The sequence below is a fragment of the Bos taurus genome, chromosome 12, assembly GCF_002263795.3.
Source record: "Bos taurus isolate L1 Dominette 01449 registration number 42190680 breed Hereford chromosome 12, ARS-UCD2.0, whole genome shotgun sequence".
NCBI classification, from domain to species: domain Eukaryota; kingdom Metazoa; phylum Chordata; class Mammalia; order Artiodactyla; family Bovidae; genus Bos; species Bos taurus.
In genome coordinates, this window is record NC_037339.1 from 46,074,221 (window position 1) to 46,101,707 (window position 27,487).

The 27,487-nt window shown below is 34.6% G+C and overlaps 1 protein-coding gene across 3 annotated transcripts in view; it reads right to left on the minus strand.

The window, feature by feature from the left end:
• The window catches only part of DACH1 (dachshund family transcription factor 1), a 478,465-nt gene that overhangs the window by 3,967 nt on the left and 447,011 nt on the right, over nt 1–27,487 (minus strand). For 2 of the 3 annotated variants that reach the window (XM_025000109.2, XM_059892257.1), the window contains one exon: nt 20,573–20,642. The exons of the other annotated variant lie outside the window; for it this stretch is intronic. In XM_025000109.2, the coding sequence (XP_024855877.1) occupies nt 20,587–20,642 (56 nt within the window). In that variant the 3' untranslated portion in view covers nt 20,573–20,586. The remainder of the gene's footprint in view (nt 1–20,572; nt 20,643–27,487) is intronic. 3 annotated transcript variants of the gene reach the window in all.

Consider the following 27,487-nt stretch of genomic DNA (forward strand, 5'->3'; position numbering starts at 1 on the left):
AGTAATTAGTAACTTAAAACCGATGTTAAACCATTTTTCTACTTCACAGAAATATTGATGTACCTAAAATTGTATATTCCTACCACATGTTTTAGCTTTGCCTCCAGGATATTTTGAACTCTGGCTTATTGGTATAATCTGAGCACCCAGTGAATGTTCAATAAGTATGGGTCTGAATGAACAAATGAATGAACAAGTCAGATATAATTTTCATGTGGTTTATATATACAAAATAGATAAATAAGCCCAAATAAACCTAAACTAATATTATAAAAAATTTAAAAATAAAGCTTCAGTTTTTCATATTCTTAGTATCATGTATCTAAAAATCAGAACTCCTAATAGATATTTTTGATAATGATTTTTACTAACTAAAGCAACTAAACGGTTTTAAAATCTAGTAATAGAAATTATAGAAACAACCAAAGAAGTAGAATGCTGCTAAGTCTGCTGCTAAGTCGCTTCAGTCTTGTCCAATTCTGTGCGACCCCATAGATGGCAGCCCACCAGACTTCCCCGTCCCTGGGATTCTCCAGGCAAGAACACTGGAGTGGGTTGCCATTTCCTTCTCCAATGCATGAAAGTGAAAAGTGAAAGTAAATTTGCTCAGTTGTGTCAACTCTTAGCGACCCCATGAACTGCAGCCCACCAGGCTCCTCCATCCATGGGGATTTTCCAGGCAAGAGTACTGGAGTGGGGTGCCTTTGCCTTCTCCAAGAAGTAGAATACTGATGCTTTTTACCAAAATTTTCTAATTCTTAGTCTTTATTTAATTTAACCCAACTTTTCTTTCCTTCCAATTTATCTCAATATTTCTATCATTGTATATTCACTTATATTGAAGATTTCATTCTCATTCTTTTTTTTTTTTAGTAGACAATGATTCCTAAGATTAGAGAGGGGAGGAGAAACATCTGTCTTCAAAATTCAAATTTTATTCAGTGAAGTCATTCAAAATACTTGTGGAAAAGAAATGATTTGCTCAAAATTAACATCTCAAGATTATGAATTCTTAAAAGTCTTTTTCCATTAAAGAAAAAATTAAAGCCTTAAAGATTATTTTCTAATCTTCTGTGATACCTATAGCATATTAGGAGAAGGAATGCAGTAGCAAAGAATGGTTATACAAAAGTCATTCATTAATCATCAATCATTGTATGTTTGCACATTGTTATAAGGAGAAGGAAATGGCAACCCACTCCAATATTCTTGCCTGGAGAATCTCATGGACAGGGGAGCCTGGTGAACTACTGTCCTTGGGATCGCAAAGAGCTGGATACAACTGGGCACACAGCACACACGTTGTTTTAAAAGATCCACTAGCCAGATTCTTCATCCAGGTTCTATACAATTGACATTGACTTTCTTCTCTAATCTTATCTGTCACCCCTCTCCCTCATGCAGTGACCCGGTCGCACACCAAGCTCTGCACTGCTGAGGTCTGTTATTCCTTCTAGAAGCTTCAAAATAAGTACCTCCTCCTTCCCTGCTTGCATTGCTGTCTTACTAAATATCTCTTAATAGAGCTCACCCTAAGAATCAACTTCATAGCACTTTGTCTCACTTTGATGTTATATATGAGAAGTCTCTTACATGGCGAGACCCACAAAAGCAGCAGCCGTAATTCTTTCCCCATCAGTATCAGAAGGAGAATGCTTCAGCATGATGCTTTCTTTAAAGCTTTTAATGCAGTCTCAAATGTTAAACTTTTGGAGAAATTAATTAATTAACATGCTTATGTGCTAAAAATAATTCTTTTAGCATTTAGAGATTTTAAAGTCTATCTGAAACTAAATTTTAAAACAAAAAATATATACATTAAAAATATAACGATAATTTTGTAAGATTTTTATTGCAGCAATATACAAAATATGTTTATAAAAATTATAAACATATTTATGTGCTCAGTATTTAGTCGACTATAACAATTACTTTTAATAAATATGTCTAAAATTTTTGACTCATGTTCATAACAGGTGGAAAGCATCAAGCATTAAAAATGCTGGCTGTAAAATAGATTCCAATAGTTATAGTTAAGGCATTTCCATGGTTAAATAATACTTAGATATCAAGGATTATCTGCCTTAGAATTAACTGGAAATAGAAATTTATCAGGCACAGACCGACTCTAGAAGAGTAACTCTCTCTCCTTTTGTCTACAAAGCCTAACTTTGAAGCAATTCTACTTTATAATTTTGTCATATTTATTAAAACATTTATTTAGTCACTAAGTCTTGTTCATGGACTCCTTGTGACCCCATGGACTGCAGCCTGCTAGGCTCCCCTGTCCATGGGATTTCCCAGGCAAAAATAAGGTAGTGTGTTGCCATTTCCTTCTCCAGGGGAATCTTCCCCACTCAGGGATCAAATTCACACCTCCTGCACTGCAGCAATAATGTTTCCCACTGAGCCACAAGGGAAGCCTTTATTGAAACATACTTATGGATAAATCTGAATCTGTAAGGAAAAAAAAAAGTTTTAAATAATTTTATGTTGTTCCTGAGAAATTATATTGACCTGCTAATCTACAGCAAATAATCAAATATGGATGTACCCAGAGAGCTAACAGCAGGCTTCTGAGTTATGGGACTATAGGTCTATCTTAGGCCTCCGATAACAAACCACCTGGGAGCAAGCCTAATGGTAAGAGTGCTAGATAAAATACATGGGCCCATAATTCAAACTGTGCCGTGGTTTTATGTTATGTAATAAGTATTCCAATACTCTGTCCTTGCCTGACTCTTCAAACAGTAGGCAAAGTGATGGAGCCCTAGCTGCTGCTAAGTCGCTTCAGTCGTGTCCGACTCTGTGCGACCCCAGAGACGACAGCCCACCAGGCTCCCCCGTCCCTGGGATTCTCCAGGCAAGAACACTGGAGTGGGTTGCCATTGCCTTCTCCAATGCATAAAAGTGAAAAGTGAAAGTGAAGTTGTTCAGTCGTGTCCTACTCCTAGCGACCCCATGGACTGCAGCCTACCAGGCTCCTCCGTCCATGGGATTTTCCAGGCAAGAGAACTGGAATGGGGTGCCATTGCCTTCTCCCCATCATTTCCTATATCATCTTTATTTCTGTATTTCTTGGCCACCAAGAAACATTTTTCCTGATGCTGAGCATGGTTTACGAAGTAATCATTCCCTGATATTTCAACTGGGAAAGAATTGTTTTACGATCAAATCAACTGGAAATAGGAGCTTCCCAGGTGGTGCTAGTGGTAAAGAACTTGCTTGCCAATGCAGGAGACTTAAGAGACGAAGGTTCAATCCCTGAGTCTGGAAGATCCCCTGGAAAAGGGCATGGCAACCCACTGCCTAGAGAATCCCATGGACAGAAGAGCCTGGCAGGCTACAGTCCATAGGTTTGCACAATCAGACAAAACTGAAGCGACTTAGCATGCAAATTGGAAATAAAGGTAATAATAATTATGAACAGCATAGATGATATCTTCTGAGAGTCTATTGTGTTCAGGGCACTTTACAGATTTCAAATCTAAATTTTTCAACAACTCAACAAAAAATGTATTCTTAGTGCCTTTTACAAACAGGCTATTAAAGCCTAAAAAATTTAAGTTATTCTACACATTTTCAAAGAACTAGAAAATAGATATGCAATGAATTGATATTTACTTGAATCCACATCTATTCCATTATGTCACTTCCTCTAAAAAGCAATTGGAAGATTACTGGAGGAAATACACTGACTCTGATGCAGAGGAAGGGACTGAACCTTAGACACCTTGATACCATCCGTCTCCCTGTTTTGTAAATCTGTTCTCAGCATTTTCTCAGAAAACAGAGGCTTCCTTTTAGTATGCAAAGCCTCAAATGAACAACTTGAAATCAGAACTAGAATTCTTCTAGTTTGGTTTCAGAGCAAATATCTTCCTTTGACACAATGATTATTTGCTTTTGTAAGGGAGGCTGATATGACAGAAAAATCATCAAGCGGCACTCTGTACATGGGAGTACTTAATTAAAAAGTCTCTTCTAATTAAAAGCATGTGGGAGAAGGGATTGAGTGAAACTATTTAAATTACAAATTCCTTTAATAGTTCCAAAGTTCATTGTGATTTGATGCTTACAGCTCTAATTTGGTGAATAAGTATCTAGATCACTGAATAGTTTATTGCAGGTATGAATTTTTGTATGCTGATTACTGTTATTATGCAGATTTAGATCTACAGATGAGTTAAAGAAAATATTTTAAAATCCTTATGAAAATGAATCTCATGTTTTAATCTAGTTCTGTTTTGTGTTTGTGAATTATATTTACTTCTTTAATTTCATTTTTATTTTATATTAGAGTATTGTTGACTTACAGTATTGTGTTAGTATCAGGTGTACAGCAAAGTGATTCAGTTATACATACACACTGATTTAAGATTTTGTACCTATTATTATATGTAGTTATTTATAGCATCTAATACATATAAACAGAAATAGAATTTAGCTCATATTCCATATATGAAACTAAAGTATTAAATAGCTTGATCATTTATTTTAAAAAGTTAATGAAGTTTGTTCAACAACAATCACAATATATGATGAGATTTTATTACAAACTGGAACAATTTCAAATTGCTTAGGTGGATTACACCAGAAATCCAATGCTTTCATGGAAACAACAAGGGACTGTGTCACTGAAGAGTATTACTCAGTATGCAGATAGGTATATATTCCAGTTTCGAATAGAACTTGCTTGAAAACATACACAAGGATCTCTTGCTTTTTGGTTTTTGCACAAAGAGATTAATAAATTACATTTCTGTTAGGAAGTAGCTTTATTAAAAATAGCATCTATTTGGTCAAAACTTATATCCAGATACCTGTAATTGAATGAAGTTTGCTGCTTTCACAAAAAAGTTGTATGTACCCATATCTTACTACTCCAGAGCTGAGAAAAATAGGACTATAACAGATGGCAAACATATAAGATCATTTATCTAGAACATTTAATATTTACTTAAAGAATATTAGGCTAATATGAAATGTAGTAGCCCTAAACTTTTCTCAGCATAATGTCTTAATTATATAAAGTAAGAGAAACCAAAAGAAGCGATGAAAACAAATGTTAACGATTCATGTGATATTTGATAAGACAACGAAAGGAAGTCAAAATAAAAGCAAGCAAACAGAAACAGATGGGAAGGATCTTTGTCAAGTCATAACCCCTCTTCTAAAACCCCTAAAGGAAGAAGCTAATTAAAGAAAATATTGTTTCTTGCTTTTTTAATATAATTTTATATTTAGAGTAAGAACATTCTGCTACTGCTGAGGCAAAGAAGCAGAGACAGAAAGTCTACATTTAACATGAAAAATATTTTAAGAGAGATTGATGTTCAGCACAAGCTCTTTTACAAGAGGATACTGAGTTAATATCATTTCTTCTCACGAAATGCAGATAATAACTGTATAAGTGATTTCCAGAAGTTATGGTTAAGGTTGTGTTCAAAAACGATGAAAAGACAAAAACTGAAGAAGTTGCAACCAATTTTGAATTTTAGATCTTTCAGGGTGACAGTTGCATAACCTGAGGCCCACAAAGTTGAGTGAAAATGAGAAAGGACTGGACATCAGATCCCTTTTGAATGCTTACTCTATACGCACCTGGTGCCATTCTACAGAGTGGGCACAGACTATGTGTAAGAAGGCACACCAAGCAGGGTGTCTTACACAGAAGCCAAATATACTAGTACAGGCAGTAGGTAATGGATTACCTAATGGACCAAAATGGCCCAGCTCATTTGAAACCAGAGTAGGTCATACCGTGTTTATTACAAAGTTAGTATGAAGTAAAGCTGTTGATTGTGGCTAATACTGTAAACAATTTTGTAAACAAGAACTGCTTTTTATCAATTTTTCAGTTTTCTTCAAAGAAAAAAGTGGATGAGAACATCTTCTAGTTTAAAACATGCTCTGAGAACAGATTATCTAAAGTTACTATACATAGGGTAAAAAGGTATCTACATTTTAAAATAGAAATAATAAAAATAAATCCCTTTCTACACATGAAGAAACTTTTATTAGACTCTAGGTAATAGAGTCTATTACCTAGACTTCCCAGGTGGCGCTAGTGGTAAAGAACCCACCTGCCAATTAAGGAGACATGAGACACAGGTCTCATCACCGGGTCAGGAAGATCCCCTGGAGGAGGGGGTCTTCCTGAATCCACTCCAATATTCTTGCTTGGACAATCCCATGGACAGAGGATCCTTGGTGGGCTACAGTCCATAAGGTCGCAAAGGGTCAAACACAACTAAAGCAACTTAGCACAAAGATATGCAAGCACACTTACAGGGGGAAAGACTGGAAATTTGACAGTTTGACAAACTGAAGCAGGTGGAATTAGACTTGAGGTATTGGAGCTAGAAGGAAACATCACTGAGCAACCTGATCTAATCACACATTCTTTTTAAATAGGAAACTAAACAGACAAACCAGTAATGAGAGATGAGCTTAAAAATGTGGAGAGAAGGCATTTGAAGATGTACAGATGTCTATGGTTAATCTTAGCAAGCTTGGAGTTAGCCCTGGGCAAAATAATTTTTCCAAATGACTAGTCAGTTTAAAGTATCTCAGTTCTTCTAAGAAATTATGTTCTTATTGTAGGTCTCTTAAAGAGTCCCTTTGCTTGAATTTCATCATTGTCAACTATTTACTGCTTGTCTATTCACCAAGAACCAGGCAATCTATGCTTAATATTAAAAAAATTAGCCCTCTATTAAAATGTTTTAGATGTGAATGATCAGCCTATACTCATGGAGATAGGGTTTGGATCCTATACATTGTATTACTAAGACTTAACTGTTGTTACAACACTTGCCCTAGGATCCAAACTCTTGTCCTCTGCCAAGTTATTTTTACTATGCCTATACTTCTATTTGGCTCAGAGGTTAAAGCATCTGCCTGCAAGGCAGGAGACCCAGGTTCAATCCGTGGGTCGGGAAGATTCCCTGGAGAAGGAAATGCCAACACACTCCAGTATTCTTGCCTGGAGAATCCCATGGACGGAGGAGCCTGGTACGTTACAGTCCACGGGGTCACAGAGTCGGACACGACTGAGCGACTTCACTTTCACTTTCATACTTCTGTTTGCATATCACTTTAGAATACACAACCTGAGTCTAATCATGAGGAAATATCAAATGCAAAATGAGAAACATTCTCTTAAGACTTTTTTCAAACATGTCAATTTTACAATTTTACAATTTTTTTTTACAATTTTTAAAAGGCCAAGGAAAGGCATACAATCGAAGAAACAAAAGAGAAATTACAACTAAATATAATGTGATCTTAATTTGGATTTAGGAATGCTGTAAATGCTATAAAGGACATGATTGGTTCAAATGACAAGATTAGAGTGTCAATATCAGTTTAAATAAAAGTACTGTGTCAATTAAATAGGTTATTGGGCTGGTAAATACACTGTATTTATGTATAAGAGAAAAATCCTTATTTTTAATAAGTACTCCCTAGAATGTATATGGGTAAATATAACAGGTAAAGTACCATGATTTATACATTTTACTTTCAAATGCTTCAGAAAATATTATGCAGATAGGGAAAATTATAAAGTATATAGAAGAAAAACATTAACAATAGGTGAAGATTTGCAAAGCGCTTATGCAAGTTGCAAAAATTTTTAGCTTTTCTGTAAGTATAGTTTTTTTTTCAAATATATATTAAAACTAAATAGGTTTCTTAAGAGGAAATGAATAAAATATAAAATAGGTTGCCTAAGTGAAATGAAATTTTAATAGTCACCAATATCAGATATTTATTTATAACTAGTTGAAGATTTATCCTCTCCACTAGCCATGTGCACAGTTGTTACACTGATTCTATGAGCTGTATTCTCACAGTAAATATGCTTTCTGCTTAATAGCAAGGTTTTAAGAAGTTCTATTCACATATCAGATAGTAAGGTGATGCTGGGTGATTTTCTTAATAGAGTTCTCCAGAAAAACCAGGTTCAGATTCGTGAAACTTATTGGACTGAGGGTGAGAATATAGGCTGGATTCTGGTCTATTGGTCCATTATGTTTGAAAGGTGAATTTACAATTGCAAAGTTTATGAAGTCTACTTAATTGTCTTACTCCTTAGTTGGTGAGGGCTGTGTAGGCTAATGTGCACTTGGTATAAAGAAATTACTGTTCTGTTTAACTATTTGAAACACAGGTTATCTTTTAAAAGTTTATCAAAAACAAAAGCAAAGCATAACACAGATCTTAAACTTGTAGTTTCTGTAAATAAAGGAAAATTGCTGCTAGGTCTACTTTGGTAAAGAATTTGTGCATGTGTGTTCTAATTAAGCATTCATTAGTAGCAAGTGAGAATCCATCAGAGTGGTTAATGTACCAGCAAGTGATAATGGGGTGTTTTGCACTTAGGTTACCTTGTCCTGATTGTAAGGTGAGACCTCCCAACTTCAGCAAAGTGAAGCACAGTGAAGTATCTTATTACTTTCTCCATGCTTTTATTCATTTCCGGGAGAAAGAAAACTAAGACACAGGGATGGAAGGAAATCATCTGAGGGAATAGCTGAACCTTAGTGATGATGGACTATGCTTAATAAAAATAGAAACATAAAAAAGTGATGCCTTATTTGATAAAAGTAAGATACTGCCAAAAAAGGGAGAAAGAATCTTTCAAATCAAGAATTTGATCCTTTAAAACTGCAAGAGACAGGGAAAGTTTGCAGTGAATAAACTGAGTTTTCAGAATAAATACATTGGTTTTCTTTAGCAAACAGCCAAAAGTGGCAATTAGAAGGACAGTTCTTGTCAGAGTCTAGTTATTTTATTTTAAGCTTGGCCGGGAAAAAATCATCCTTCTTTTAAAAGTTTAGCATTTTTATGCTTATTTTTGATAGCATGACTAATTCAGTAATTTTAGTAAAATGATATTTGTTTGGGGAAGTAAGTGTGAATGAACAAAGTTCTAAATATCCAGAGCTTGATTTAACATTTAAACAATGCTAAACCAAAATGCCATTCTAGTGTTAACATTGACAAATGTCAAACTTCAGTGAAAGGTTGCAAATGTTTATAATAAGTATGGTAATTGTTTTAACCGAAAAAATGGCACTTTCATAGGGAATAACTTTTTTCTACATCTCATCCAATAGAATCATCAAGTATTTAGATCATACATGGGTGAGAACACTAACATGCTGTACAGTAACTATTAAATAAGATAGTTCTCTGTGCACTAATTCTAAAATTAACATAAGGGATCAATTTAGATATGCAGTGTTATAGTACAGAGAAAGATTAGCAAACAGGCAAGAAAGTGTGCTGATAGAATTGTCATATCTAAAGAAAGAATATGAGAATCAGTTGAGTGTTTGTCAAACAGAGTTGTTCAGCCAAGTTTTAATAAATGTCCATTAAAACATGAACCACCATAAGATTATCACCCAAGACTGATGTGGACATCTGGTCTACCTTTACATACATTCCTGAATACATGAAATATTTTAATTATATAATATTCAGTGGGCTGATCCCATTCTTACCAGGTACCTTGGCAATTTTATTTACTATATAATCCTTATGGTAGGAATCCTCTAAAATGGCTACCACTGCTCCTTGCCTCCTGGCAGTCACATCCTTGTGAGATATCTCTCCCCTTTAAGTGTGGACTTTCTCTAAAGACTTACTTCTAACGAAGAGAATATGGCAAATGTGATGGAAAGTCACTTCCAAGATGAGGCTGTAAAAACTGTGACTTTCATCTTGCTGGAAGATACTCTTTCTCTGGATCTTTTCACTTGCTTGATCAGATGAAGTAGGTTGACATGTACTGAGTTGCCTCATGGGAGGTCCATCTGACAAGGACCTGATCATGGCCTCTGGCCAATAGCCAACAAGGACCTGAAGCCCTTAGTAAAACAATCTTGAGAAAATGAGGTGTGCCAACAGCTATATGACTGAGTTTGGAAGTGGAGCTTGCTTCAGGTGAGTCTAGAGATGACTGAAGCCCTTTCCAAAAGTTTTTGCAACCTGGGAGAGACCCAAAAGCATAGGACCCAACAGGGCTCCTTCTAGATTTCTCATGTATAGAAAAGGTGAGATAATATATGATGTGAGCCATGAAAGTTTTAAAGTAATTTGTTGTGTCACAATATATAATAAACACTCCAATACTTTGGCCATGTGATGTGCAATGAGTCAACTCATTGGAAAAGACCATGATTATGGGAAAGATGGCATAAGTGATGGCATCCAGTCACATCACTTCATGGCAAATAGATGGGGAAATAATGGGAAAAGTGAGACATTATTGTTTTGGGCTTAAAAATTACTGCAGATGGCGATCACAGCCACGAAATTAAAAGACATTTGCTCCTTGGAAGAAAAGCTATGACAAACCTAGACAGCATACTAAAAAGCAGAGACGTTACTTTGCCAACATAGGTCCATCTAGTCAAGGCTATGGCTTTTCCAGTACCCACATATGAATGTGAGAGTTGGACTATAAAGAAAGCTGAGGGCCAAAGAATTGATGCTTTTGAACTGTGGTGTTGGAGAAGACTCTTGAGAGTCCCCTGGACTGCAAGGAGATCAAACCAGTCAATCCTAAAGGAAATAAGTCAGAATATTCATTGGGAGGACTGATACTGAAGCTGAAACTTCAATACTTTGGCCACCTGATGTGAAGAACTGACTCATTGGAAAAGACCCTAATGCTGGGAAAGATTGAAGGCAGGAGGAGACCAGGATGACAGAGGATGAGGTGGTTGGATGGCATCACTGACTCAGTGGACATGAGTTTGAATAAGCTCCAGGAGTTAGTGATGGACAGGGAAGCCTGGCATGCTGCAGTCCATGGAGTCACAATGAGTTGGATCTGACTGAGCAACTGAACCGAATGAGAAAGATTGAAGGCAAAAGGAGAAGCGGGTGGCAGAGGATGAGATGGTTAGACAGTGTCACTTTCTCAATGGACATGAATTTGAGCAAACTCTGGTAGATTATGGAGGACAGAGGAGCCCAGTGTGCTGCAGTCCACAGGGTTTCAAAAAGTCAGACACGACTTAGCGAGTGAACAGCTTCTTTTATAGTCAAGGTGTGCTGGTCGTTGTCACAGGTAAATATGTCAGTTCTAATGACTTACAGTTCTTTAGTATATCTTAGTTTGGTTTCTTTTAGAACACAGAAAGAATTGATAACCCCACTCTGGGTCATGTGGAACTCACAAAGCCAAATGCTGCCTTATGAGTGTTCCTGCAAAGCATGCCTGCATTTCACAGAATCAGCAAAACCCAACAGTATATTTCGCAGTATGATATTTCTTGTCTTATTATATCAAAATGATTTTTTAAAAAAAACCCTCTCCAGCCTGCTACTAATTACATAAGCTACTCTAAATCACAGAATATTTATTTTCACAATTTTAAAAGGTTTGTTTTGTAAATTCCATATATATGCATTATTATATTGTATTGGTGTTTCGCTAACAATAACCCTGTGTACGAGACAGCAAAAGAGACACTGATGTATAGAACAGTCTTATAGACTCTGTTGCAGAGGGAGAGGGTGGGAAGATTTGGGAGAATGGCATTGAAACATATATAATATCATGTATGAAATGAGTTGCCAGTCCAGGTTCGATGCACAATACTGGATGCTTGGGGCTAGTGCACTGGGACGACCCAGAAAGATGGTATGGGGAGGGAGGAGGGAGGAGGGTTCAGGATGGGGAACACATGTATACCTGTGGTGGATTCATTTTGATATTTGGCAAAACTAATACAATTTGTAAAGTTTAAAAATAAAATAAAAATTAAAATAAATAAAAAAAATAATAAAAGGTTTGTTTTGGTATTTTAAATATATATGTAAATGTATATCTGTGGAAATGGAAATTACTTATACTACCTTAGAGTAATTTGATTCTATTGGGAATAAAACAGATTTTTTCAAAGATTGATGATCTTATTTCACGATATATTGTGACCTTCCCAGAAATAAAGACAATAAAGTGCAATAGTCTAATTCTTACATTAAACTTGTTTCAGAATAATGACTGTATCAAATCACTTGATACAATGTGACAGAAGTAACCATCTTATGAAATTTCATAGCTCCATACTGCTGGGATTGTTACCATGTAATGGGTAATTTAAAAAGACAAGAAAGAGAAGAAAAAACAATCTAAATCTCTCTATTAAAACCACCTAGAAATCGGACAATCATTGTAATGTCTTTCAGAATCTGTGGTTCAATAGTGATGATTGGCTAATTTCAATTTTTGTTATATCGAATATCTTGCAACATTTGAAGCAATAATATTATATCACATGGTTTCCAATGAAACAGACATAATTCTTTGCAAATTGATCAGTAAAATATCAACAAAATAGCCACAAATAATAAGAAATTAAGACACTAAATACTTTCTAAAATGGAAAGCAACAAGAAAAAGACAAAATGTGTTATCATCAAAATATGCAATGCTAATAGATAAGTTTGCATTTTAAAAATTATCTGTCCCTGTAGACAAAGAGTTTCTGGAAACATCTGAGCACTCTAGACTTACAATTTGTGTTTAAGTTTATTAGTTTTCAATATATACTAAATTCCATCAGATTTGCAATTTTTTAAAATGCAGTTTCAAAAGCATAAACACAAAAACTCTATAAATAAACATCTTAATATGTTATAATAAATGTGCATATAGTTAGAAAGAAAACAAATGCTGATATATGTATATTTCATGCCCATTGTGAAATTTTGCCCTGGGTCATTGTAACATAGGCCACTATTTCCATTAAAATTAATAGCTTGTGGCTGTGGTTACTGTCACTGTTGCCTAATTTTCCCCTCACTAGCAATTGTAACATGAATAAATTAAGTTATATCACCATGTACATCATTATATCCTGAATTAAGGTTAGATTTCAAGAAGCATTATGGATTTAAGGAACTCATCTAGAATTGCATCAAAACTCCTTATAATAAAATATTTATTTCCCTACCATAGGGCCTAAATCAGAGAAGGCAATGGCACTCCACTCCAGTACTCTTGCCTGGAAAATCCCATGGACGGAGGAGCCTGGTAGGCTGCAGTCCATGGGATCACTAAGAGTCGGAGATGACTGAGCGACTTCACTTTCACTTTTCACTTTCATGCATTGGAGAAGGAAATGGCAACCCACTCCAATGTTCTTGCCTAGAGAGTCCCAGGGACGGGGGAGCCTGGTGGGAGGCCGTCTATGGGGTCACACAGAGTCGGACACGACTGACGTGACTTAGCAGCAGCAGCAGGGCCTAAATGCTGCTCTTAATTTCAGGGCTATTTCCTAGTGACACTTGCGCATCCCAATTGTTCAGCCTATTTTATGTTAATAACCCTGGTTCATTTCAATTGGACAGACTTGTGCTCCATCTCTTTTTAAGGAAAATTACTTGTTTAGTATAAAAATATTAAGCTCTAAGTCTTGGATAATAAAACTTCCCTGTTTCTCATTCAGTCTTTGGTATCATCATGGTGTCTGAATGAAGCATTCCCTACTTTAACAGGCTTATTTAACAGGTCCTATTTTTTAGGATTTCTGTACTCAGATGAGGATTCACTAAATGCTGGAACTCTAACCAGAGACTTGATGACTCTTACCAAATGCCTTATGTATTGAAAAATCATAGTCCTCTTAAAGCTTAAAATAATACTAATATGCTATGATAATTTGGAATATCATTATATGAGCACTTCTTTACTTACTAAGTCTAAAAACAAATGTAATTTTTACATTCCCTTCATCAAAATAAGAATGTATTATACTGTTCAAATGATTGCAAAGAATGTCCATGCATTAGAGGGTAAAGCTAACAATGAGGGTAAATGATTGCTGCTTTTTTTGTTTATGACTCTATTCAATGTACTCTGATTACTTGAAAGGACTAGTATCCAACATATCGCCATATGAAACAATATCATGAAAAATACATGTCTCTTAATGCAAGAGTTGAATTGACATTTTGTCATAGGTAAATTCTGCAGAATCAACAAAGATGCAAAACAACTAAAGCAAAATATGAATTATCTAATACACCACTATGTATTTTTAGCATTCTTTATTCTAATTTTATGTGTATAACATAACACTGTAAATATTTTGCTTCCAGTTTTATTACACTCATTTTAATGGACAAACTTCAGTGGTGAGTAATCCATCCTTTCTAACTGCCATAAAAAAAAACTACATTATGTTTTCTCTGTTTAAAAAAATATATGTATTGGGTCATTCATTACAAATAAGGATGGTGCAAGTGAGAGGACTGTGTTAACTCGTAACCATTTGAGTATACTTTGCTTCCCAACGTTGCATTTGTTACTTATTACAATCACTTCTTCGGTTGTGGGGAGGGTGACTTGATACTGTAGCCTTTTTTAGAAGAATGACAATATCTAAATCATGCAAAGAGATTCTATATTTCCTACATAAGACTTTAATGGTGCCCAAAGCTGTGTCTCTTATCTAGACTTTACATTCCAATGACCTCATTCAAGCTCCAGCTCTATGTCTACCTACATGGGTACTTCAGCTTGCTGAAATGCTCAGTTGTCATATCAAAACCAGAAGCAGGAAGGCAAACTCATCATCCTATGCTTTAACTTAGATCTCTTTTCTAGATTATCGATTTCAAATCACCAATCACTATTTCCTAAGCCCTGCAATTTGATTTTCCCTTGTATTTCAACCTCCAATCTATTTCTTGCACAATACCAAAGTTTAAATCTTCAATACCTCACTCACTTCCGAATTCATTACATTCTTTACCTCTTTATTCTCACTCTTTACCAACTTCTCCTATATAATATTTATACTGTTTATATTTAGGATTTAGTATTGGGTTGGCCAAAACGTTCTTTCATGTTTTTTCCTAGGATGTTATGGAAAAATCTGAATGAATTTTTTGCTCACACAATATATTTTATTTCAGATATAAACAAGGGAGCAGGTTTTTATTTTAATAAATATTGTTTAAGAATCTGTTGAGAGCCATACTCAGAAGTGGCTGTACGACTTATTCCTTTTGTTTTCAAATTTTATGTAAAATATGTCAATAATATGGTTTCTCAGAGATTTAGACTTATGACTTACATATCTAGACTTAAATGAATCTTCACCAATCATGCAATTGGAATTAATTGCTTTGTTTGTGCTCTGAAAGTACTTTGTTTACATTTCGGAAGCAATAGATCAAAGTATTATTCATGAAAAGAGAATGATACATCTTTTACAACTTTCAGGAAAAAAAGTCAAATTTTGTAATTTCAGATGTAATCTATTAAATTAATTTTAAGTCTTGGAACATGTATGTTCCCAATAGTATAATAGTGAGTTCCTATAAACAAGTCTAAAAGTGAATTATATTAGAAAAACTTGGAAGTTTGGCTACCTTAAATGTTTATATGTTTATTTCTAAAGAAAGAGAAGTGAAGACACATGATATGCTGCTGCTAAGTCGCTTCAGTCGTGTCCGACTCTGTGCGACCCCAGAGACGGCAGCCCACCAGGCTCTGCCGTCCCTGGGATTCTCCAGGCAAGAACACTGGAGTGGGTTGCCATTTCCTTCTCCAGACACATGATATAGTCATATTTTAATTTGTTAAAATAATTCCTGTTTCTTATAAAATTTTTAATATATAAATATTTCATATTTTTAAGTAAAATTTGAATTACAATCCCTACCATTCCTGAACACCTTGAGACCCACAATTTTATCAACAAGAATTAACTCAATATGTATTTTATTAGAATTATTTATGCTTCTTTATATCTCATGGAAATATGAATTATTTTAAAAAGTTATCTTTTGCACTTTTTCTGGCCCCAGCACTTAAGTTAATAAGCACTTGTTTAAATGAATTAGTTACAGCAGATTAAATACTAAAAAACATAAAAACTACATTAATATTAAAGTTAAATAATAGTTCAACTTTTTAGTCAAATGCATTAGCTTTAAAGCAATACATTGTTTATTGCAGGGCTTTTAGAGTCAGCAAAATACTAAACATGGACTTTGAAAATTCAAGAAGATATATGAATGTGTTATATATATTTTAAATGACCTTCATTTTTTCACAGACAACCATTTAAAATTTTTGTTCTACCCAAAAGTTCATAAGATAATTTTCAGAAAAGGATATTGACAGCAAGTCTGTAAGCTATGTTGAAAAGCATGTTTATTTATGTTTTTTCCATTCCTTATTGCATGGAGATTTTAGAGTAATTGCAAGGAGGTGTAAAGTTACAGGAGTTTTAGGAAGAGAGAGTAGATGAAAAATACTTATTGAAAGTAATGAGAACGGCAATTTTAAGATTTCATTGCAATTTAAATTCACGATTTTGGCACTTCTAGTATTTTCCTTCATGTTAAAGTGAAGTGAATTCACTCAGTCGTGTCCGACTCTTTGCGACCCCATGGACTATACATCACCAGGCTCCTTTATCCATGGAATTTTCTACTCTATACTGGAGTGGGTTGCCATTTCCTTCTCCAGGGGATCTTCCCAACCCAGGGATCGAACCTGGGTCTCCCACAGTGTGGGCAGACGCTTTACTGTCTGAGCCACCAGGGAATCCCTTTCCTTCATGAGATGCCTTTATATTCTGTATTTATTAGCCTAATCATATGTAAATGTAAACCTCCAGTTAATGTTTAGAGAGGGAGAAAACACAGGCCACAATAAAGATGAAATCAAAATTAAAAGAAAACTGTGTAAATAGTATCTTTATATGTTTGTCATGGTGGTAGTCTAGTCGCTAAGTCATGTCCAACTCTTGCAGCCCCATGGACTGTACCTGCCAGGCTCCTCTGTCCATGGGATTCTCCAGGCAAGAATACTGGAGTGGGTTTTCATTTCCTTCTCCAGGGGATCTTCCCAACCCAGGAATCAAACCTGGGTCTCCTGCATTGCAGGCAGGTTCTTTACCGGCTGAGCCACAAGGGAAGCCCATGTTTGTCATACTGATAACTTACTTTATTGAGAAATCATAAATGCTGCCAATAGCAAAAAGCAATAATCACTCATTATTTTCAATTTTCACAACAAAGGTCCGTCTAGTCAAAGCTATGGTTTTTCCACTAGTCATGTATGGATGTGAGAGTTGAACTATAAAGAAAGCTGAGCACTGAAGAATTGAGGCTTTTGAACCTTGGTGTTGGAGAGGACTCTTGAGAGTCCCTTGGACTGCAAGGCAACCCACCCAGTCCATCCTAAAGATCAGTCCTGAATATTCATTGGAAGAACTGATGCTGAAGCTGAAACTCCAATACTTGGGCCACCTGATGTGAATAACTGACTCTTTAGAAAAGACCCTGATGCTGGGAAAGATTGAAGGCAGGAGGAGACCAGGACAACAGAGGATGAGGTGGTTGAATGGCATCACTGACTCGATGGACATGAGTTTGAGTAAGCTCCAGGAGTTGGCGATGGACAGGGAAGCCCGGCGTGCTACAGTCCATGGGGTTGCAAAGAGACATGACTGAGCAACTGAACTGAACTGAAAGGAAACAGTCATTGATCCATTAAATATTGGTAAATTTGCATGCATACTTGTTCCCTAATGTTTCATGTTACAGCACCATAAGTGTTAAAATATAAAAGTTTGGAAAGATGAGATAAAATTTCCCTCCTTTGTTGACTATAAAATTTTTACATTAAGAAAATAATGGGAAAGGTGCTTATATTACCTTTGTTTTGTAAAAATACCATGCTATGGAGCCAACTGAGTTGTGATAAAACACAGTTTTTTCATGTAAATTATTTTTTTAAATAAATGCTTGTGTTCTAACTTTCTCACAAAATAATAGAATTTCACTTTGAAATACTATTGAAAACAAGGCAAATAAGAAGCGCATTTGAGATCGAAGTGGGCAATTAGCCATGATGTTTATGTGATCTTACTATAGCAAAAACAAAACTCTCAAAATCTGGCTATACTGAAATGTAAGTATATAAACATTCTAAAAATATTCACCTAGTTTGTACATGTTTATTTACAGACACTGAAACATCAATTTTCATAACATTTTAATTTTATAACCTTTTCACTGTATACATCAATGTTATCAGTATTTTGGAATTAGTCAAGATTGTCATGGATGTGAAATTATAAAATGAGACAATGTGAAAACTAAGCAAAATATTATTCCCATATCTGGATCAAAACAACATTTGCTCTGTTGTTACCAAGATAGCTCATCTTCCTTAGTGTTTTCACTTTTTTTGAATGGATGGTCTGTCATGGTATGGGCCATGACTTGGTAATGACCAATCCCATGTTCTGAATTGGACTTCTTGAGAGCGAGTGAGGAGGTTTCTCTCTAGCCTGCTCCCAAATCAGTTCAATGCAACGGGGCCACCTTGCCCTCCTTTGATACATTAATGGGTGTAACAAGGAGCAATAAGTCACTCACTGAAGTTTGCCTGCATTGCAACTCACTGTAGGGCTACAATAAACTGTCTACAAAGAGTGGGGTTATATGATATGTAGAAATCGTTTCTTTTAGTCACATTTTTATTCTATTGCTGATAAATCTTGGAAAGTTAATGTAAATATATCACACATCTCAATAAGGTCCCACTTGGGAAAGCTATGAAAAATTATACAAAATTTTTTCTAAAAGACCATAAGTATATGAGTGCCATGCCATTAACATTATTCTTTTTATTTATCACATTTACTTCACTCTTTATTTTCTGAAACTTGGATATGTTAAACAAGATTGGGTCTGAATTCTTAGGGTAATAAAACCCAAGGAGCTATAATGTATAATTAATCAATCCTTTGAGACTTCCCTGATGGCTCAAGCAGTAAAGAATCCATCTGCAATGCAGGAGATGCAGAAGACTCAGGTTCAATCCCTGGGTTGCAAAGATACCCTGGAGGAGGAAATGGCAACCCACTCCAATATACTTGCCTGGAGAATCTCATGGACAGAGGAGCCTGGTGAGATACAGTCCATGGGGTTGCAAAGAATGACTGAGTGACTAACACTTTCTGCAATATATTTAAATGTTTCTCATGCTAATAAATTAAGAGATTAGAATTGTTAAAACAAAAAAAAAAAGGCATTTTTAATCCTTCACAATAATCACACCACTAAAGTGTCTGATAAAATCAAATAAATCTGAACTGCACACATTTGAAAAAAGTATGGACAGAGAGGTCGCATGATTCTATCTCAAAAGTATGTCTGAATTCAAAGCAGGTAGAAGTCATTGCGTTCACTTGAAAAAGCTTGGAGAACTGTTCTTTGTACTTGTGATTTGTTATTTTCAATGTGGTTTATATATTGAAAATCTGACACACTGTGAGTTTTTTTGATTGAGAGACGTTTTCCTGATTTACTACTATCAGAGAACACAAATGAACTTGTTTACCTTGTTAAGGCTTCCATATTGTTTTTAAAATCTGTCATTTTATATAAAAACATGTATTTCTGAATTACCTCAGAAAACACATACGGTCATACTGGAACTTAAGGTCATACTTGGACAATAGTTGGCTTGAACCCAGAACTATCTGTGGGTTTAGAAGAGGAAAGTACTTTTCATCCCTTCTGTCTTATTATAAATCTTTCCCATTTGTTAAATTCTCTATTTTCCCAAAATTTGAACTAGAGATAAAGTCTCAGTTCAGTTCAGTTCAGTCGCTCAGTCGTGTCCGACTCTTTGCGACCCCATGAATGGCAGCACGCCAGGCCTCCCTGCCATCACCAACTCCCAGAGTTCACTCAGACTCACGTCCATCGAGTCAGTGATGCCATCCAGCCATCTCATCCTCTGTCGTCCCCTTCTCCTCCTGCCCCCAATCCCTCCCAGCATCAGAGTCTTTTCCAATGAGTCAACTCTTCGCATGAGGTAAAGTCTAGACTGTGAGATTTTATGTATCACTATGGAGAAACCTACAAGAAAAGAGTCCAAAGACTATGACAACTTGAAACAAGGTAGATCTGAAACTATTTTAAGTAGCATAAACCATGAAGAAAAAAATAAACACATTGAAATGATTAATACAAGCAAATATCATTTCATCATGGAAATGAAACAATTAGTTCTTAATTTGTTTACAATGGGAATTTCATAAGTAATGTAAAACCATAGTATAGAATCAAAATTAAATACAGCACACCTGATTATGTATGGGAATAATTTATGGTCTAAAATCTCCCCATCCAGTGCTCTTTCTCCCAGAGAGAAATAAATAAAGAATGAGAGTCAGATCCAATAATTTGTAGCCATCATTCATCGTTTTATAGGTGTAATTAGTAAGCTTAGTTGGAACTATGTTTGGAGATTTACTATCTCTGGTGTATGATTATCTATGAATTAAAAGAGTCTGTGATACTCTACACTAAATGAAAATACAAACCACATTAGGAGAAATTTGCTAAAATGCAATAAAATATTAAGAAACTCGAATATTTCCATCTTAAATGAGTCAAAAATCATTTGTTTATCTTTTGTTATATTTGGGAAGTGATAAATAATCATATAGAGTTGAAAATAAATCTCTATAAGCCATATTGTTTAAGTTGACATAAACATTGAACTCACAATTTGTCATGAATTTAAGTGTCTTGAAAAATCTGGTGAATATAATTTTCATTTTCCAGCTTAAACCATGCTAAAAGAAAAAGAATGTGTCATATATTGAAAATAAGATAATTTTTAAAAATCCAAATAATGTTTAACGTTTATCAACAATGAATATGATTGAAAATACTATTACATTAAATTTGTGCATAATGTAGAAATAGCAAATACTTATAGCATAACCTCTACTTAGTTGTGAGTTCTTTACATATATTAATTCACTTATTTTCTATAACAACTCTGTGAGGTGACTATCATGATCATTTTCTATGGTTTTATGATAAGGAACTCTCATAATCAAGTCATTTAACTCACACACTCAGGGGTACACAGATAATAAACAGCAGAGTAGAGATTCGTACCCAGGCAGTCTGAATCCAGAACCTACATATCCATAATTGGCCATGGACATAATTGCATGTATCCACTCCAGTACTGCTGCCTGGAAAATCCCATGGACGGAGGAGCCTGGTAGGCTGCAGTCCATGGGGTCGCTAAGAGTCGGACACGACTGAGCAACTTACCTTTCACTTTTCACTTTCATGCATTGGAGAAGGAAATGGCAACCCATTCCAGTGTTCTTGCCTGGAGAATCCCAAGGACGGGGAAGCCTGGTGGGCTTCCGTCTGTGGGGTCGCACAGAGTCAGACACGACTGAAGCGACTTAGCAGCAGCAGCATGTATGTTTATACTCATAAAAAATCTGATGTCTTTGCCATTTTGACAGGATAAAAAATCAGCGATACAGTAGGCCTTAGTAGTTAAAGTGAGTTACCTAGCCTCACAACAGTAATGAATGAGCGTGTTGATAGGATATTAGCTTTCAGTCCCACATTGCTCTCCTAAGACTAAATCATCTTGGTGTTAATTCTTAATCATTTAGAAATCAGTTATTCAAATAAATCATCAATATTATCTTGTAACTGATTAATAATTATCTTTATAACCTAATGGATTTATTTTTCTCTTTATATGAGAGAAAACTCCATGAGAAATTACAAATTATGAGAGTAGTTTCGGGGCGAAAAAAATAACCATTGCCTAATGAAAATTCCTTTTTCCTTCCCTAAAGATGAATCATACAGGAAACCGTGGTCAAACATTACTAAACTTTACATGGGAAGAACTAGCATATATTTGCATTTTGAATCTTAATCCTTATAAATTTATGCCACCCTCATTATCTGGTTGAACACTGAGTCAGTCACAGCCACTTTGTAAATTATCATAAGATGCAAAGATGGACGTTCAAATAAGAGCAAAGTATATGGCACCAAAGGGCTCAGAGGTCCTGAGTTCTCAGTCTGATTCAAAGCAATTTGCGTTATCACCCTGTTACTCAGTTTCCTCAAATATAAAACGGCACACTGAAGATCAACAAAAACAACGTATGTGAAAAAGCTGTGCAGACTTGAAATTGCTTTAGGTCAACTGATGTTCTTGTAATATCCTGAATCATGGCTGCATCAAAAAGAATGAGCACCATTCACAGGTGACCAATGCCCCTTCCCTGACATCTCTTTAACTTCCAGGGTCTCACATTCTCTTCCTCAGCATTTTTGAATACATACTATTCAGCACTTGATAAAATTTTGGATTTCATTCCTTCCAAGGCACATCTCTTGCTTTACACTATGATCTCTTAGTTTGTGAGAGAAGAAATCCCTGCTGCCTTTCTTCAGTGGGAAAGTTTAGGATAAAGTTAACACTGTATTGCTTCTGCCAGGAAATACCGTCAATCTAGCAGTTGTTAAAAATAGCAAGTGGGTTTTAATGGACTAATTTCTTTGAAACAGCTAAAATATTTTCAACCAATGAACCATTTCCCAAATAAGTAAATATACTGATTTTTCTTATATATGTTTATACCCTCTGGTTGCCCACTATTTAAGCCATGAAAATAACATTACCATCGAAAAGTGATCAGATCTTTATAAATCTTACTTTTAAAACTAAATAGTTATATTCATTTATCCACTTACCAAATGCCTTGCTACCATTTGAGAAAGTGAAATTGGACTTTTTTTTAACTGTTGCTGTTGTAAAATGATACTGAATGCTAAATAATGTGTTTGTTTTTCAGCTGTTGTAAGTCTAAAGAGATTTTTTGAATACTTCAATTATAAAAACATTTAAAACATACAAACTTGTGCAATTTTTATTTTAATGAAGATGAGAAGTTCATTAAAGAAGATAAATATTTCATTAGATGTTAAATAAAACAAAGAGATTTTTTGGCTTCTCTCAGCACAAAATTCCTTTGAAAGATTAATTAATACATGCAAATTATGCAAATTAGACCCATGCAAATATTTTATGAAGACAATTAAGGGAACCATTAATTACTGCTTTTTTTGCTTCAGTGAGATTCATTCATTTAATTTTAATTTCACTTTAACTGTTTTGATGTATAATCTTGCAGCTAAGAACTTTATCTTTCCTGGCGGGTCACTTAAACTTATAAATTTCATCCAGTGAGTGCACAGAAATCTGTAAAGATATTCTCTAGACTATGTTAAGTATCAAGAGAAATTTCTGACACAATGCTCTCCCAGAAACGGGGAAACTGGAAGGGAATGTGAGCTCATTCTTGGACAAGGTTCAACTGCTGGAAAAGCAATTAATTTGCTTTGGCTGTGCTAATATAGGGGAATTAGAAAGTGTGACACAAGACAAATAGAAATAATTAGTTCTCCAAAATGATGTTCTCATTAATATGGTTCGAACAGTAGAAATAAAAAACATTATTGTGGCATGTCTGCATTCTGTCCCTAACCATGGGAGGTAGAATAATGCACCATAAGCATTTTTACACTCATAGTCTAAATGATGATGTTTCATTTTGTTTTCTAAACGAAAATGTACAGCGAAAGCTGTCATATATCTCAAATGTCTAGATAAACATGCTATAAATTGATCACATACTTTCCATCATGGTGTGTTTACATACCAATTCTTAAAATTTTGTTCATAAGTTCTGTAGTTTAGTGAACAGACTTTAAAATGAAGGTCCTTTTTCTGTAATTTAGCACATGTATACCTGTGATGGATTCATTTTGATATTTGGCAAAACTAATACAATTATGTAAAGTTTAAAAATAAAATAAAATTAAAAAAAAAAAATTTTTAGACCACTTTTATAACTCTTAAAGTAAAAATAACTTTTCTCATAAAATAAAACATTTGTGCTCTAACTTAAAGAAGCTACTCTGAATAGTTGTTGAACATTCTCTTATTTGACCAGGCTACTTTTAATATCAAAGGGTAAATAAAAAAAGAGGAAACAGATTTTGTGACTATGAACCACAAATCTATATTACTAAATGGTAACTGTCTCCAGCTTTGGTAGACATTATACACATTTTCTATGAGTACAAGCTCCAATGAGCAAGTTACTTATATATAAAGGCCATCAAATTTTTCCCTTGATAATAAAGCTGAAAAGAACTCAAAGTAAAAACTTTTTCAAAATAAATATTCCTTAATTCTGAAGGTGATAGTATATTGTCTAAAAGCTAAAATGTCTTGATCATGATGAAAAATCAACTTATTATTCTGTCCAGTAGTAATCATAAAAAGTATCATTGATAAATATACACATACAATTAAAATGACATGCTATTTTCCTACCTATCTCTGACACTTCTGTACTGCTGCAGCCAGTACTGTTATTATAGTACTTTGAAAAGTTGGAATTGGACATACATTCTGATTACTATTTGTTGAGCTCTTAAATGTTTTCTAAAAACAGATCTTAAAATTAATTTTTATTTCTTACAAACATAAGCTCATTTCATTCATTCTGAAATTTTAGAGTCCCTAAATCTCTTTTTCATATTTACATTGTCCACACAGATGTATGTTGCACCTTCCAAATTAAGATCCTCTGTGATTTTCATTGACACATGATTGAACCACTCTTCCATATCACTAATTATGATGCTAAATCAACACGGATCCAGCATTAATCTTTAGGGCCCCCTGTTAATATCTGTCCCAATTTCCATTTATCACTATTCTTTGATTATGGTCTTCAGACAATATTCAAGCTAAGCCAAAAATGTGTTCATGAACAAGACAATTTAACTCAATTTTTCAATTTTACTTACACTAACAAAATATTATTACACTTTCCATTAATAACTGCTCTGTTTCAATCCATAAAAGCAATTTAGTTGTAGGATGTCCATTTCCTGCCTCTAAACATCCAATTCCAATTCATTCTTCCTGATATTCCTTATATCCCCTGAAATCTCATAGTAACTACCACCTACTACATTACTCTTCTTAGGAAATATAATGTCAAATATACTATAAATTATGCCCAATGATTTGGCTTTACTTTGCCTAATATTTGGGCAATTGAATGGAAATAAAGTTACATCACAAAATCTCATTTTATGTCACAATTCAACAGAAGCATATAACAGAAACATATAAGACTGACACTTATGTTTTTTATTTATTTATTTATTTTTCTGTAGGAACCAGGAGTTTAGAAAAATTAGCTCGGTGGAAATAACACATTGATAGTAAGTTTATGTAAATATAAGTCTAATGAATCACAATTTAATACTATTTTTGGACAACTTCATATTTAATTTCTCACTGTGTCTGCTTTCATATATAATTAGTTTAAATTACATAAGACATTCCCAACAAAATCTATGGGACCCTTAGCATTTGTAGTTTAAGCATATCTACCTACATTCAAAACCAAGATTTACTTTTTAGTGTCTCTTAAAGAATAAGAATGTTTATACTGAAATCATAAATCTCAGTATCAAAATTATTCTTAAATTTTATAAAATATTAAAACATGAGTATTTCTGAGACTTTCTATTTAATAATAATAGTTCCTATTGCCTAGTTAAATGAGTAGTTAACAATGACCTATGATAATTGTGGAACATTAGCCTGTTTATTGGTTACTGCTTTCAATCAATATCATCTTATGTTCAACTTAATCAATGTTGTTTAAATTGGTTAGCTGCACTGAAACACTACCAAACACCAGAATCCAGTGCCAAGGGAGTAGAAGTAAATTTATTATTGTTTTGTTCATAGTAATAATTCTAATGTTTATTTTTTAAGATAAATAAGAATAGTTTGAGTCAGTCCCTATTGTGATTACACATTTCTAAGTGAATAAACAATAGTCAATATGTATTGCAGGCAGCCCAGAATTCAGTTTTAATCAACTCTGTCCTTTTACTTAATGAAAGCCTCCCTCTTTTAAGCTATATACAGATATTTTATATATAAAAAAATTATGTTCAAGTAACAAAAAATATTTTTCATAAATTTTGGCAAACACTTTACTATGGGACTAAATCAACACTGTGCTATAAATAAAGAATGATTTTCTGAAATAAAAAGAAAAGCAAATTATATATTAGAGTAATAATAGCTTCAGTGTTTGTTTACCAGTTGCTAGGCACTATAAATATGTTAACTCATAATAATAAAATTTAATATTAACAGCTAAAACTTAACTGTGTACATACTATTGCCCAATATATGCTAAGTGCTTTACTTGGGTTATTTTATTTAATATGCATAGTAACCCTCTGAGGTTAAGCAATTGTTACAGAGAAAAAATATAGTGGAGCAGAGACTTGAATCTAGACTTGACTCCTAACATTTCTTAATTTGTAGATTCTGTAGGTCTATCTAGAGAACTTTCATGCCCACATTAGACTTAAGGGTCTTTTTTAAGGATTAGAAATACACTTAAGACAATTACGTGAAATCAAATTGAAACAATACATTTGTCAAGGGAGGGTGTAATTTCCTCGGTTCTGCCTCATCACAACAAAAATATGAAGTGACGAACGTTACAGCCCTTGGACAGACCGTGTCTCAGCTCTTAGGCAGTCCGTGTTACAGCTCTCAGACAGATAAGTGTTACAGCTCTGTGTTACAGCTCAGTTTTATTTAGAAAATAAAGGAAAATACATTCTCGAGGCGTGAGGGCATGCTGACCCAAAAGACACAAAGAGAAGAGAGAGAGAGAGAGAGACAGAGAGAGAGAACCCCAGCCCTTCGGCTCCTCTTCTTATATGTTTTTTCCTCCCCCTGGGCCTGCCCTATGTAAACTGGGCTAGCCAGGACTGCTGTTTCTTCTACCTGAGGTCCTCACTCCGGTCCTTGGACCTTCCTTTGTTCTATTTTCGTGGGCTTTTCCCTTCCTTGTTTTAGCCGCCACCATTCTGGACTCCTTTTTCCTATTCTAACTACCCAACACATTCACATAGATTTTCATATGGTAAGTTTAAGTAGGGTTCAACGTAGAACCCTTAACAGTATAGAATCTTGGGGTACCATTTAACAACCTCTGTTCAAACACATGGCATAGAAGAAATGAAGAGATTCTTTAAATGTTATATACTAAACTGAACATGGAATTGTGTCTGATTTTGCATTTGTCCTAAGTTCACTGCATGCTAAATTGTAGGGATGTAGGTACATATTTTAGGTAAATATGATTAATTTCTTAATTTCTTTTATTGTTATTTTAAATGCTTCATTTAGAATGATATTTTTCTCAGCATGTCTGGAAGTGTCTATAAACATGGTATAGGCATAAATGACTGATTAAATAGCAAAAATCTGGAAAACAACATTTTTCCCAATTGCACACCATTCCCTAGTTGCTATCAGTAGACTGTTTTGAAGTGTTGAAGCCATTAACAGTCAATGAGCTAACTATCCGCAATGAGCAAATGGGCTTCAGGTGGTTATCCTAGAAAAGAGACATGTAAATCTACATAGCAAAGCATGGAGAGAAAACAAAGACTCTGGGGTCAGAAATCTAAATTTAAATGTCAGCAGCCCCACTAAATCATAGTGCAAAAGTGAGAATGTTAATTAGCC